Below are 15,651 nucleotides of genomic sequence, written 5' to 3' on the forward strand. Positions count from 1 at the left end.
ACTTCAACATAGAAAATTTCTGCTTCTCTCCTAAACCTCCTTCCTCAACACACACAAAATCTGTGTCATAAGGGTTCTGCTCTACTAGGGCAAGCAAAATGCAAGAAAGGAAGAACATTTTTCTAAGACAGTTATTTCAAGAATGGTAATAATCTTCCTAAATCTGCACCCAAGCACGATCACCCCAAAATGGGTGAGATATCAATGAGAAATATTCATCCCAATACTTATTAGCAATTCTACACTATCTGCCACAGTTGTTACTCTTGACATCACAAAGTTCCACGTAAAATTTATAGCCCCACCTCTCCATGACCTTTCTTTGGTACTAACTGGAAACATTAAATCACATAAACTAGTGAAATAGTATTTCTTATTACTTAGCAAAGGGCATAGATTGCAAAAAAAAAAATGATTGAAAGATTTTTTAAAAATTATTTTAAGGGCTATGGTTGTGGCAAGAAACACACATACCATGAAACCAAGTTGCTACAGATGAACGAATACAGTGCTATTCACTGTTGTTTGGGTAACAGAATAAAAAGAGGTAAATTACTACAAGTCTTGAGCTCCTGCTGGATGCAGCCTTCAAAGCGTAGGCTGCCAGTGGTATCTAGCAGCAGACTGTCTTCCAGCAACCCAGTCCCTGAGCCTTCCCACACAGTTGCTGGCCCAGTCCTGGAATCCATCCTTCTTCAAAGCTGAGTAGTTTGGAGTGGTGTGGTCCCCTGCAGATCCGTCCCACCCACACCAAGGCTCTCTGTTCATGACCTTATTAACTTAAAGTTTGCATGTCATTAGGCCAGGGAGAGGGTGAGAAAATATTAAGAAAAAAAAAAAAAGAAACCGAAGAAATCTGCAATCAGGAAACAACAAAAATAAGGGGGATTCAGGGAATTTTGCCTAAAACAGCAACAAAGTTTATTCACTGTTATACAAGTTTATTCACTTGTATAAGAGAAAAGAAGCAATTGCCACAAAGTGGCAGCACATTTCATTAACCCTTTGTCCCCTCAGGAAAATGCTGTGACCATGAAGTTCTTTCTAATCAAGGTGATCCTCTGAAAACTTTAATATGTGATGCTTTCATTCCTAATATGAAATGGACAGCAAAGATGTCAACTAGGGTTCTGAGTTAAGCCTTTTTTATTTCGCTTTCAAGTTTTTGGTTTGAAATACTGTGAATTCAAGCAACTGTCCCATGTAAAATTTTAAAAATACTTTGCAATGTTCAATATAAAAATACGTTGGGGGGGGGTTATCCAGAATGCTGGTTAGTTTAAATCAGTGAAGTAAGTCAATGTCAGAGAACCTTAGGTGCCAATAAGCAATAAAACAATCTGAATTTATTGCAAACTCTCCCCGTAGGTGAACCATAATAAGCTAGAGACAGAAGAGTTTTTCTCCTTGTGCAATAATGAAAGTGTATTTGCTGTTGACATAGTCTCTGGGGAGTTAATTCAAAGCGTTCTAAAGTAACACAAACCCTTCCAATTGCAGCCAGTCTAAATCAATTTCTTAACTGCAATTGGAAAATTCCCGAAGGACTTCAATAAAATCAATAAGACTGTTTTACTCAAGCTCATATAGGAAGAAACTAGCTCGAGTACTAAAAGCAACCTCCCACAAGCAACATGTACTAGCTCAAGCACTGGAGCAGTCTCCTGGGCTAAGCCATGCGCTGCCAAATTTTATAAAATAAGCAATTCAGGAGACAAATTTCTTTGCTGATGGGACCAGTTTAGAAGAAAGCACCCAGAAGCGCCGAGTTTCGTTCAGTTCAACCTAGGGTCTGCAAGACGTCCCACGGAAGGTGACATCCTGGCGATCACGTGCTACAGGAGGCAAGCCAAGAGGAGCGGGGGATGGGGGCAAGTCTCATCCCAAATTGCAAATCAAGACCCTCACGGCCCCCTCCTCACAGGACCTTAACCAGATCCTAACCAGAAGGGTGCGGGAGGTCAAGCCTCCGGAGAGCCCGGGGTTCCAACTGTGGAAGACGAAGAAAGCGCGAGCGTCGAGGGCTGAGGGAAATCTCCAGGGCTGCCCGGAGCCGAGAGGGCCGTCCCGGCACCCGCCGTCCCCCGAAGGCAGGCGGGGCTCGAGGTTGTCCTCGGGCTCCGGGGTGCTAGGCGCCCGCCCTCCCGCGCCAGCAGCGCCCGTTAGTTCTCTCGCGCCCCGCCCGCCGGAGGGGGTGCGGCCGTCGGCAGTGGCAGTTGGACCGCGCGGGCTGAAGGACTTGGGCTGGTCTCCCCTCCCGCCCGCGTCCCCTCTCGGCGACCCGTCCCGTCCCAGGGCGCTCCGACGCGGGTGAGGGGATGACCCGACGGCGCGTGAGGCGACTCCGGAGTCAAGTTCTCTGGCGCGAGCCGCGCCGCTCCGACGGTCCCCGAAGCCGCGGGAAGCCCGCGTCCCGCACGGGCCCGAGCACCCTCGGGAGCCGCCGACCAGCTCACCCATCCGTTCGCGCAGTCCCCTCAAGGATGTGCCACCGCCGGCGCGCTCCGCCATCTTCGGAGCAGCCGAGCCGGGAGCCGCTACACGCGCTGGGGCCCCAGTGCGCAGGCTCTCGCGCGGCCGCTGCGGAGCCGGTGCCGTGGCGTCGTCGGGGGGCGGGAAGGGGCGGGGCCCAAAGGGCCGCCACGCCCACCTCGGACCCGCGACCGCTCAGCGCTGCCTTCTGCGCACCAAGTTGTGAGCCGCTAGGCGGCGACGACCAGGTGTAAGTAAAGACACTCTTTTACTTCCCCTGCTCTCCCCGCACCGTGTGTCCTGGCGGCCGACCGATCATCAGCCATCCAACATTCCTTTTTTCCTCACTTTACCTAACAACGCAGAACCATTCTTCCCTTCATTCGTTTGTTCACTCATGGGGCTCTTCTTGAGTGCCTCTTTGGTGCGCTTGCATCTTGAGTTTGCTAGTCTTTGAAACACGACGCGAAGGCCCAGGTTGGGGGAAGAGAGAGGTTCCTGTGAGGCTCTAGGGGGCTTGATCACAAGGAAAGATTTTCTTAAAACTGTGTAGACTAATTCGTGACACTGTTAGGCCTCAAAGTTGTGTGAATTACCTTTAGAGTGTCTTTAGGTCTTTAAAGTGAAGGAGAGGACTTACTGATGTTAATCACTCCAGATACATAATTATATATTACATATATAATATTCATTAACGATTCCTATCCGGAATGCATAAAGATCTAAAAAATATTTAAGAAAAAGGCAATTCCCCCCAAAGTGAGCAAAAGGCATAAGCAAGCCTTTCACAGGAGAGAAGACACAAATGGGCAATAAGCATAAAAAAAGATTCTCAAACTCTTAAGCACTCAAGAGGACACAAATGAAAACCACAAGATACCATGTTACACCTACAGATTTGACAAAAATTTAAGAGCGGAAAATAAGTGTTGGTGAAGATGTAGTTTAATATTGGTGGAGAAAAATAATACTGTAAATCAACTAGACTTCAATTTGAAAAAATACTAGTGTGTGTGTTTTTTTTGGGGGGGAGGCAGGGAACCTTTGGCATTATAGTACCTGAAGCCCTGCTCCTACTTGTATAGAGACACCAGTGTTCTGCATGATATACATAATGGTAGCCATGATTATTAAGACACACATGAAAAAAAAAAAAAAGACACACATGATTAGGACACAAGCAAAGCACATATACCTACACAGAAATTCAGCTTTGATGAATTTATCTGGAACTTCACAAACAGGTCTCTTTTAATCTATAGATAAACCCTTCTTTTTCTCCAACATCTTTGACAGATCACTGTGAAAAGTTCAGTAGGTGAGTCATTCAACAAAAGCTTTTATGACCACCTACTCTGCGCCTGACTGGTTGGCTAGAAAGAGACAGGGGAAAAAAAAAAAACAAAAAAAGAAAGAAAGAGACAGGGAAGATCCCCTTAGATGTGTCTTTGGGGCTACAGCAGCTCCCTAAGGAGCCCCCGCAGGACTGTCTGTACATTTCTCAGAAAAATTTTGGAACTGAAGACTGCCATCTTGGGGAGATTGAGTGTGTTCTGGAGCCAACTCACTCAGAGCTGGGAAACAACCCAGGCCACTTAACTTCTCTCCGCCCCTGTTTGGAAAGCCTGTGTTCCCCCGTGAGCAAAAAAAAAAACCCTGAATTCCTGCTATTTCTTTCCTACTTGGCTATTTTTTCCCTTAAACCTGACACCAGCAGGAAAAATATTCAGAAACCACACTCATACTAGGTCTAGGAATTGTCACTTTTTTCTACTAATACATTGAATTCACATGTAATTAACACACAGTGCACTTATCAAGTCTAACAAATTTGCATTGAAGCTGCTACCATCACAGCCCTGTGGGAAGAGTGCTAAGCCTCACAGCCCTGAGACAACTGTCCCTCTGCATCCTAGACTGCCTGTCAGATTCATCCGTCATATATACAGCAAAGTCAGGGCTCTGGATTTTCGTTCTCCTCTCATTTCTGACTCTTGTCTCACATCTATTGCCGCTTGGCTGTGATACAGGGGGAAGAGTGTTGCTTCATTCTGGACTCATCTCTTCCAATTCTACTCACACGTTTTCCTCCCTTTTCCCAAATCCACACTTTTTTTCTCTCTAAGTTACAGGCTCACCTCAGGCTCTGGTCATTTCTTGCTTGGTTGATGGCAGCTTTCCCAGCTCCGAAATTCCTACTGCAGCACATTGCCCTGACCCCGCCCCCGCCCCCCCTCCCGCCAATGATCCTTCAGTCCCCTTTCCCCACTCCCCCCTTCCCCTTCCCTTTGCACTGAGGACCAGGGTGACCTTGCTCTTTCCTGGGATGTGGTGGAGGACTGATTCTCATGTCCTGAGATCACCAGGGTGGGGGGCATGAGCTTCTGAGGAGAGGAAGAAGAGGCCAGCACTGTCAGTTGGATCAGACAAACCTCAGATGGGAAGGGCATCATGGTGGTGGTGCAATCTGCTAGGAGCAGAAGCTGCATCTTAGAGTCTTAGATACTTACAGGTAAATAGTAACATGTCATTTGTCCAATACTTATACAATGACAGGCACAGTGCTTAAGGTTCTACATGGATTATTTCATCTAATTCTTACACCACTTCAAGATGTAGCTTCTGTTATCTCCTCATTTTACAGATAAGGAAAGAGTTAACCTCCCCGGGGTTAGCTCAGTTAGCAAGTGACAGAGCCAGGATTCAAGGCCATGTATATCTAGTACTTCTTCCACTGTGTCTTCTAATTTACCAGATGACGAGCCCTAGTCCACTTTTAATTCCTAGCCCATGTCTTCACTTCTCCATTGATGCAGTCCCCACACTCAGTCTATTATTTTTTCTGGCTCAGCCTTGTGGTGCATGAGATCTTAGTTTCCCCATCAGGACCAGGGATGGAAACCTGAGCCCCCTGCATTGGAAGCTCGGAGAGTCTTAACCCCTGGGCTACCAGAGAAGTCCCTAGACATGGACTTTTTTTTTTTTAATCATTGGTGAGGTCTTCCTAAAACTAAATCTTTTAACTCAAGTTACCACTATGACAGTCTCTTAAGTCTTTAATAATATGGACACAAACTATTCAATAAGAAACCATTGAAAATGGATGTTTAATATATATCTGGCAATAGAGATAAATATGACTTCTCTTAAGCAGCCTTTAGAAAGGCTCAGCTGAGACTGTAAATGCCAGGTACTCAGGGCTGACTTCAAAATGTATGTGTAAAGGAAAATGTGCCACATCTATTTCACTGTTTATCCTGCAATGAATATTTTTTGAATGAATGAAAGAGTACTGAAAGCCTCCACAGTACTGAAGGAGGAAGAAACGAAAATATTTTCAATGGCCACTGGGGTGTTGAAAAGGTCTAGACTGAAAATTATTAAAGGGCAAGAAAATGTTCTTATTTTTTTGCTTGACTTCAAATAAAGTAGAGCAAACATGGGCTATGTTTTCTCATTCTAAATAGAGGGCCTGTAGTATAAAGGGAGCTTCAGGGGATGCCCAAAAGCATAAAATATCAAGGAATGCCCTTTAAAGACACTTTGGAATTTCTAAAAGAGCTAAAACTTGGTAAAATCCAGATGGGAGAGAAGGAGAGGAAAAGAGGAGTTGAGGTGGTTTATTAAAACACAGATTGCTGGGCCCCATTCCCAGAGTTTCTGATTCTATAAGTATGATTAATTGTATAACATATACCACTAAGGAAATGTACCGAATGTCTAGTGTGATGTCAAGTACAGCCTGAGTGGTTAATATCATTACACTTTGATGATGATCAATATTTTAAAATTCTAATCCAGATCTAGCATCATCATTACACTTTGATGATGACAAATATTAAAAATTCAAATACAGATCTAGTGTCATATACATCCTGATACTTGACATTTGTTCACTAAGGGCAGGCAAATGCTTTGCTCTAGGGTTCACTGAAAGCCAAGGTCTGGCCAAGGCCTTGGGGTGAGCATTACAATGGAGGGAGGAACATCACAGACCCTGAGCTGCCAGGCAAGGAGGCCTGAGAGCATTTTGTACCACAATTTCCTGAGACAGAGTGTGGTGGTACAACACATTGAATAGACAGTTTTCCTTCTCTTCCCCACCCTCACCCCCATAGGATAGTTCACCCATATCACACATTCATATCTACATTTGAAAAGGAGCTAACACAGGTATGGGGAAGGTAAAGACATCCAGATCACACACAGGAAGTGAAATGCACAAGAATCTCCTCTCCTTGCCACCCAAGAAGGAAAAGTTTCCCAGGGTCAGAAAATGGACTAAACAATTCTATCCCTAACTCTGGCTCTTCTTGAGAATCCCTTTGCAGAACTCAAGTGTTTGTCACTGGGCTGATACCCTTGCGGAGCCAAAAGCTTGCACTGTAAGCCTCATTGTTTTTTCATGGCCAGCTCACAGATCTCTTTAGAAAATGTGTACTCTTAGAGACAAAAGGGCCTGAGAGGGCAAAGGGGAACTTCTGTGCACATGCTCTGAGGCACATGGGTCTGTGGGGATGCACACGTGGGCAGCCAAAAGCCGAAGCAGGCTTCCAATGGGTTGTCATCTCTCTACGCAGCTGTGCTGAAAGATTCAGTAACATAGAACAAAACTTAAGGGTCAGCGGGACATCCAAGCCCTAGAAAAGAAAATCCTCCAGAATTTTTAAAGTGCTGGGGTAGATGGGGGTGGGGGGAGGAGAGGAAAAGAGCAGATTATCTCTGAGGCCAAGTAAATAGAACATCTTTCCCTGCTCTCAGGGAAAGACACATTCCCTTGACATTGCTTTTCTTTAGTTTCTAGATATTAGTGTCGAGGACAGATCATGGAATGTGAGAGCTGGGAAGGAACATCAAGGCCACTACATTGAGTCCTCTTATTCTCCCCTGAGGCTCAGAGAGGCTTGTTGATGCAAGTTCCCACAGCTGATGGAACCCAGGTCTCCCAGCACCCTATCTAATGAACTTTCCTCTGCACACCCGTGAAAGGCTGTCCACACAATCTTTTAGAAGAAGAAAAAAAAAGTGAGAATTGCAGTCCCAGTGCTGGGAACCACTATGTAATCCAGCTGGAATTTGACCTATATCCTCCCAATGAAACTGAAACGGACATGGGAGGGAAACAGATGGAGATCCCGCTAAGTTATGAAAGACACACTTAAAGGATGTTAAACAACGGTTATTTTTATGAAGGAACCAGTGAGTTGGCTCCTACCTGCTGCTCCACATAATTCTCACTACATCCTCACAGGAACCCTATTCTGCAACAGCAAAACCAGGCAAACATTTGGGCTCAAGCCAATCTCTTGATCTCTACTCTTTCCCCCACCCTCACCCCGCTTCACAGAAACATGATTTGAATTCAGGATAATCTGACTCTAGAGTTCTCTCGCGTTTTCCAGAGGTATTAGAAGCCAGAACAGGAGACAGCCACCCAAAACAGTGCCTCGTGGTCTATTCTGGGGCTTAAAGAGTGGCCAAGCATGCATATTAAGTTACTTCACTTGTGTCTGACTCTTTGCGACCCCATGGACAGTAGCCCACCAGGCTCCTCTGTCCATGGGATTCTCCAGGCAAGAATACTGGAGTGGGTTGCCATATCCTTCTCCAAAGGATCTTCCTGACCCAGGGATTGAATCCATGTCTCTTATGCCTCCTGCATTGGCAGCCGGTTCTTTACCACTGAGCCACCTGGGAATCCCAAAAGAGGGGCCATATCCAGCTGTTACTTGAATCTGGAGGTGGGAATGGAGGAGGTGATCAAGCACCAGCCAAGCCAGAGAGGCTTCATGGAAGAAGTGGCTTTTAAAACCAGGCTTTATAAATGGTGGCTATTTATTGGATAGTAAATTCATATATGTGTTACCCTCAGAACCCTAAGCAGTACTCTGTGGAGGGTTTGTGTTCAATATGTTTTTGTTGTTGTCAATATTATTATGGCTGGAGATAATTAATTCAACTGAAACATACCCAGGAGGAATTGTTCAGTCTTCTGGATCTACCCAGTTCTTTTCTTTCTCTGGGAGGAGGAGCCTGGATGCCAAATTCTGGTGCCTTCTGGATGTGCCTACCCTGGGAAACTGCTGAAGAGGCTGACTTCAGAAAGAAAGTGTGAGAAATAAAGCACTGATTTCAATTTCAGTTCTGTAGAAATATTTAGGCAGCCTGCTTGATGGTGTTTTCATGATTAAAAATGACCCCGGGTGTGCACTTAACAGGAACGTGGGCCACAGCAGGCCTGACATATGCTTTTTCCCATCTCCATATGTTTCATTTATATCTTAATCCTCAGCCTGCTGGGAAAGAACTGGGTAAGATGGCACTTTGGGGACCCGTCAGTTGGTCTCATGCGATTTTCTTAGCCTATGGTATTCACACATCCTCCACTCTGAGTTGGAATCTGGCCCCAGGCCTGTGGAATCACCACAGGGCTGACTGCAGGGGAAAGAAAATTCTAAATGTGAAAGGACTTTGTTCATATGTGAGTCAGGGATGGGTTTGCTCTGTTTAAAGAAGGGGGAATGATATTTGAAGCAAATTCGTTCAGGGAGAAGTGCTGCCACTATATATAAACATTTGAAATTTAGTGACTGACTGGCTGGCTACCTTGTGAAGTCCCCAAACTTGCCTTTTGCCCACTGTCACCCGGTCGTTCATCAGTAGAGAATCTGCCTACAATGCAGGATTCCCAGAGAGATGCGAGTTCAATCCCTAGGTTGGGAAGATCCCCTGAAAAGGGCACGGCAACCCACTCCAGTATTCTTGCCTGGAGATTCCAATGGACAGAGGAGACTAGAGGGCTACAGTCCATGGGGTTGCAAAGAGTTGGACACGACTGAAACAACTTAACACGCATGCACGTGTGGTGAAAAGAGCATGGGCTTTGGAGCTCAAAATGTCTGGGCTTGCTTCCCAGTCCTGCCACTTAAAGACTCTTTGACCCTGTGCTTAGGTTTCCTCATCTGTAAAATGAGGATGATAACAATTGCTTAAAACTGTTTTATGAATCTTGAAACCACTTGATGTAAAGCATCAGATGCTCAGTATACAGTATGAGCTAGATATAAAGTAGTTAGTAATAATAATAGCTAATGTTAGTAATAATAACAATAGCTATAATAGTAATAACAATAGCTAATATTTCCGAGGCATGCATTATGTGCCAGGCTTTGTGTTATGCACTTTTTCCCCGCGTTGTCCCACTTATTTTGACAATAATTCTATGAGGTCAGAAGAATTATCCCCTAAAATGCCTGATACTATTAATCATGACTATATACAATACAGCTCAGATCGGGATAATCCCACGCTTTCTAATCCTGTTTTTTCTTCCTCATCTGCCCTCACACCTCCCCATCCTCCTCCGCACAGAGTTTTCATTTGAGTCCAGAGCGCTGGAGTTGTCTCACCAGGTAACAGACAGGGGAATGAACTCAGGAGGCCAAGAGCACAAGCGTTTTGCAACCCAATTGCTGGAAGAAGGCTTTGCAGGCAGAGATAAGAGATCAAATTTTCATGCAAAGAATACTAATTGTGTGGAACTATCTAACAAAGGGGCTTGTTGGCGGGGGAGGGGGGCGGGGAACAAACATGAGAGTCATTCAGAAATCTCCTTTTAAATCAGAATACTGGAGCTTCACAGAAGGCCAGGACTCTTTGTGTTCCTGCTACCACCCTCCTTCCGTCTCTGCTTCCCTCAGCTCTTGAGGGGGCGGGGAAGCGGGGTCAAGGTAGGGCCTTTTCCCTTCAGGTGGCAAGAAAGCCTTGGTGCGGTCACAGATCCAGCCGTCCCCTCCCCCAGGCCCCTCTTCCGGTGGGAAGGTACAAGGCGGGAGCAGATACAGTCCAAACACAGAGATGCCTGTCACTAGGATGCTTGCAGTCCCCTCTTACAAGTGGAGACGGCCTGGTTGGAAGTAAGCACTTGGAAGAAGAGAGGATCTCCCCTGAGGGTCGTCTAAAGCTAAAGCAGCCTCAGATGAGAATCCGCCTCGGAAGCTCATACTCAGCCGCAGCGGTTTATCGCAAAGAGGGAAGCACATTGGCCTTGAAGGTCTAGAAGGGGTTAACCCGGTCACGTGGCTAAACACACCGCCCCACCCACCTCCGCTGGCCGGGCAGACACCCGCGGGAAGTGCTGCCTCCGGCGTGAGAGGCTTATTTAAATGCTAACCGAAGACAAAGCAGAATCTATTTTCCCTTTGGCCTCCAGGAAGCCACAGCAGAGAATTTCAACATTTTTCCCTAACACTGTCTGAGCCTGGTCCCAAATTCTTTCTGACTACGTCTCCCCCTCCCTGCCACTTCTGCCAAATTTCTGGGTGTGTGTGGTCGAAGAAGCACAGTCAGCCGGGTCCCCAGAATTCATGGAAATATGACAGAGAGTAATGTAACATTTTGTATTATGTCGAGTTTTAAAATCAAAAAGTTCTGTTTTTCTCCAGTGACATTTTACATCACACTTCAAGACAATCTGTTGTGAAGGGACACTTTGGGGAAAGGCCAAAGATGGAATAACTCAAACTGGGACTCTTTGCATACCTCAAAGACACTCAATTTCCAGAGTTTAGAGATTTAAAATTTAGTCAGCTGTCCTCTCCCATCTTACAAAGGAAGCCACTTGGAGAGACTGACTTGCCCAAGGTCACACAGCTAGTAAATGGCAGAGCTCTATATGGTAAAGTTTTCAAGATGCTGTTATACACAATCCAAATTATCACGCCAGCAGGGGTCATTTTTGTGTGTTGAAATTGACAAGCTGATGAGTTGTCAGGAGGATTAAAATAATATCTGCAAAGTGGCATGCACAGTTGCTAAGGCAAATGAAATTAAAAGGTTCCAGAAAAACATCAGTTTCTGCTTTACTGACTATGCCAAAGCCTTCGACTGTGTGGATCACAATAAATTGTGGAAAATTCTGAAAGAGATGGGAATACCAGACCACCTGGCCTGCCTCTTGAGAAACCTGTATGCAGGTCAGGAAGCAACAGTTAGAACTGGACATGGAACAACAGAATGGTTCCAAATAGGAAAAGGAGTACGTCAAGGCTGTATATTGTCACCCTGCTTATTTAACTTATATGCAGAGTACATCATGAGAAACGCTGGGCTGGAAGAAGCACAAGCTGGAATCAAGATTGCCGGGAGAAATATCAATAACCTTAGATATGCAGTTGACACCACCCTTATGGCAGAAAGTGAAGAAGAACTAAAGAGCCTCTTTATGAAAGTGAAGGGGAGAGTGAAACAGTTGGCTTAAAGCTTAACATTCAGAAAACTAAGATCATGGCATCTGGTCCCATCACTTTATGGGAAACAGTGGAAACAGTGTCAGACTTTATTTTTCTGGGCTCCAAAATCACTGCAGATGGTGACTGCAGCTATGAAATTAAAAGACACTTGCTCCTTGGAAGGAAAGTTATGACCAACCTAGATAGCATATTAAAAAGCAGAGAAATTACTTTGCCAACAAAGGTCCGTCTAGTCAAGGCTATGGTTTTTCCAGTGGTCATGTATGGATGTGAGAGTTGGACTATAAAGAAGGCTGAGTGCCGAAGAACTGATGCTTTTGAACTGTGGTATTGGAGAAGACTCTTGAGAGTCCCTTGGATTGCGAGGAGATCCAACCAGTCCATCCTAAAGGAGATCAGTCCTGGGTGTTCATTGGAAGGGCTGATGTTGAAGCTGAAACTCCAGTACTTTGGCCACCTGATGCGAAAAGCTGACTCATTTGAAAAGACCCTGATGCTGGGAGGGATTGGGGGCAGGAGGAGAAGGGGACGACAGAGGATGAGATTGTTGGATGCCATCATCGATTCGATGGACATGGGTTTGGGTAGACTCTGGGGGTTGGTGATGGACAGGGAGGCCTGGTGTGCTGCGGTTCATGGGGTTGCAAAGAGTCGGACAGGACTGAGCAACTGAACTGAACTGAACTGATGCATTACACATTTTCTTTCCTTGATATTTATGTCCACATACATTTTGAGTTTACAGAGTTGTAATGTTTGTGTCTATATCACATCTTGATCTCTTTTTTTCACTTGACACAGACCCCATACTTACCATTTTAATGCTTAAAGAACATTCCATCTGGTTCATAGACTCTACTTTTTTTTTTTTACATGCTACCATTATTGAACATTTGGGTGGTTTCCAGCATTTCACCATTATATATAGCAAGGCTTGGAACAACCTTATATAGCTTGCCACGCTCCCACCCACTGTGGTCCTTTTTAGCTGGTTTCTTTGGAAAATGTTCTCAAAAACGGAATGAGGCATATAAAGAGTTTTCAAAGCAGATTGCTCTCTAGAGAAATAACACCAGTTTACTGTGTTTGTGTGTCATCAGTGATCGCACACTATGGCAGTCGGAAAAAAAAAAAGTGGTTTAACTCTTCTGTCTGGGCATAGGAAAGGAACTTGGGAGTTCTTGGCTGAAACTTCCTAGCCTGGCCCTGTGTACTCCACCCTTCAGCCCTTGGCAGTGTTACTGCTTTTCTGGCCTTTTCCTAACTTCATGCTTCTGCACAGAGTCTTGGAGCAGAAGTGACCATGCTAATACAGAAGAGGATGAACAGTTCTGTATCAGTAAGTGGCAAAAATCTAAGAAAAGCAACATACAGAAGTTGACTGCCTCAGGTGCTTCACCAAATGAAATGTTGGTGATTCACTTGTAAATTTCCATCAAGACAAAAAGGTGATTTTGGTTTCCAAGATTAGTTGATAAGAAAAGCCTGCCATTTCAGAGAGAAAAGTCTCACTGTGGATCTGGGTATGCATGTGTTTGATTTGACCACTTGGCCCAGTGGACTTGAGAAATCTGTTCTGACTTCTGTCACAAATTGTCAATGATTTAACAATATCAGGTTACATATTTTGAGTATTAAAGACCTTGGCTTCCATGCGTCATCTCATTTAATTGTCATAACCACCACGATCATCCTCCTTTTACAGATGAGGAAACTGAGGCTTAGAAAGATTACCTTGCCCAAAGTCACACACCTAGGAAGTGCAAGAGCTGTGATAAGAACTCAGGTCTGATTCTAAAGTCTTTTTGTGCTTGATCTCATTCTGCCTCTTATACTGTCATTTATGAGATGGGGACTTACCTGCCATACTTACTCCAGTGTTCTTTCAAGTATCAAATGAGAGAAAAACCCCAGAGTGCTTTGTAAAGAGTAAAGAAAACATTGTATAGATGTGTAAGTGAGTAAGTAAGTAAGTGAAGTCGCTCAGTCGTGTCCGACTCTTTGCGATCCTGTGGAATGTAGCCCACCAGGCTTCTCCGTCCATGGGATTCTCCAGGCAAGAATACTGGAGTGAGTTGCCATTTCCTTCTCCAGGGGTATAGATGTGTAGGCATTTTATAAATGTGAGGCGTGGTCATCATTTGGATTTAATTCAGCTACTGTGATGCTCTAGGCTTCCCTAGTGGCTCAGACGGTAAACCGTCTGCCTGTGATGTGGGAGACCCGGGTTCGATCCCTGGGTTGGAAAGATTCCCTGGAGAAGGAAATGGCAACCCACTCCAGTATTCTTGCCTGTAAAATCCCATGGACAGAGGAGCCTGGTAGGTTACGGTCCATGGGGTCACAGAGTCGGACACGACTGAACGACTTCACATGGTCATGGTGATGCTCTAGGACTCTAACCTGGCACAGGTCTAGGCTTTCAGAAGAGATTCAGTCATTTCTATTTTAAGAAAAATTTCTGGGAAGTGGGTCCCTGATTTAAGTTACACTGTCATATTTGCAAATGTAGTGCTCCCCCTCAATAGAGCTATCAGGGGAAAGACTTACCACTGCCAGTGCCATTGCTCCCGATTATGGAGTGATCCATGTTTCAAAAGTAATCCAGTGGACTAGATGGGGTTGTGGTCCTCATGTGCTTCAGGTTTTATTGGTGTGGATGAATCATGAAGCTGGCAAGTGAAGGAGTGGCTGTGTCCCTGAGGAAGAAACCAGGAGTTAGGCACAGCTCACCTTAATACCTGAGCCAGAGACCAACCATTGAGAGGCTGTTAGCCCTGAAAGAGGCCTTAGATAGCTTCTCACTGGACACCGATCCCTTCCATTTCTTATTTCCTGAATTGAGTTTTATTGTTTTTGTTTAAAAGGTATGCACTGTCCCTGTGGAGAAAAGAGAAGGAACGCTGTGTCAGTCATATATTGTATTAGACTCTGTTATGGGAAATTGTGGAACAAGATGCCTTTGGGCATACCTGCGTGTGACACAGCTGCGTGACACACTCGCCTGGCTGTGACATGCCACCCTGAGTGTGCTGTGCCTCCTGGTCTCTTACACACCCGGTCTCTAATTCTAGTAAAACTCTATGAAGTAGATACTATTATTATGCCCATATTACAGATGAGGAAATCAATCTGCCCCAGGATACACAGCTTCTAAATGAAACTAACAGCATATCGACCTCCCAAAAGAAGGAAAGGAGAAGACCTGGGGACTGCAACTCAGGAGACTTGAGTTCTAGTTCTTATGGTGCCACTACCTACCTGGGTGACCTTGCCCAAGTCACTCCAGTTCTATTCCATCCTCTACAAATTAAAGGATCCTACTTCCTTGTGGCTTTGGTTCTTTCCTAGCTTTACATTCTGTGTTTTTCTGACATCTGTGCCATTATTGACAATTACTTATGTTGTGCAAAAGCTTTTAAGTTTCATTAGGTCCCATTTGTTTATTTTTGCTTTTATTTCCAATATTCTGGGAGGTGGGTCATAGAGGATCTTGCTGTGATTTATGTCGGAGAGTGTTTTGCCTATGTTCTCCTCTAGGAGTTTTATAGTTTCTGGTCTTACATTTAGATCTTTAATCCATTTTGAGTTTATTTTTGTGTATGGTGTTAGAAAGTGTTCTAGTTTCATTCTTTTAACCTGTTTAGTTGCTCAGGAAAGTAGAACTATAAATACTAAGTATCAAGGTCCCAGATCCAACATATATATAGATAAGAGTGAGCATGGTAGAAATGACAACAGAAAAGACACTATTTGGCAAGGCTGAGTGTTGATGCCATCTAGTGGGGAAAAGGAGCATGGCTTCCAGGCAAGGCCCTCTTCTGTGCTAACATAGGGGAAAGCCAGCAGAAATCATCCAATTGACCAGTAACATGGGATTTCACAGATATGTTAAATCTTACAAGGTTTCTACAACTCAATCACTTTC

At 44.8% G+C, this 15,651-nt stretch overlaps 1 protein-coding gene across 8 annotated transcripts in view; it reads right to left on the reverse strand.

Moving 5' to 3' along the window:
* Positions 1-14,422, reverse strand: part of MAP7D3 (MAP7 domain containing 3) — a 50,076-nt gene extending 35,654 nt beyond the window's left edge. For 7 of the 8 annotated variants that reach the window (XM_043897251.1, XM_043897252.1, XM_043897246.1 and 4 more), the window contains exon 1: positions 2,457-2,596. In XM_043897251.1, coding sequence (XP_043753186.1) covers positions 2,457-2,511 — 55 coding nt within the window. In that variant the 5' untranslated portion in view covers positions 2,512-2,596. Of the gene's footprint in view, positions 1-2,456; positions 2,597-14,273 lie in introns of those variants that run through there. The other variant, XM_043897249.1, reaches the window with a different exon arrangement.
* Positions 14,423-15,651: the final 1,229 nt, after the last annotated feature.

Source organism: Cervus elaphus, chromosome X (genome assembly GCF_910594005.1).
Source record: "Cervus elaphus chromosome X, mCerEla1.1, whole genome shotgun sequence".
Lineage (NCBI taxonomy): Eukaryota > Metazoa > Chordata > Mammalia > Artiodactyla > Cervidae > Cervus > Cervus elaphus.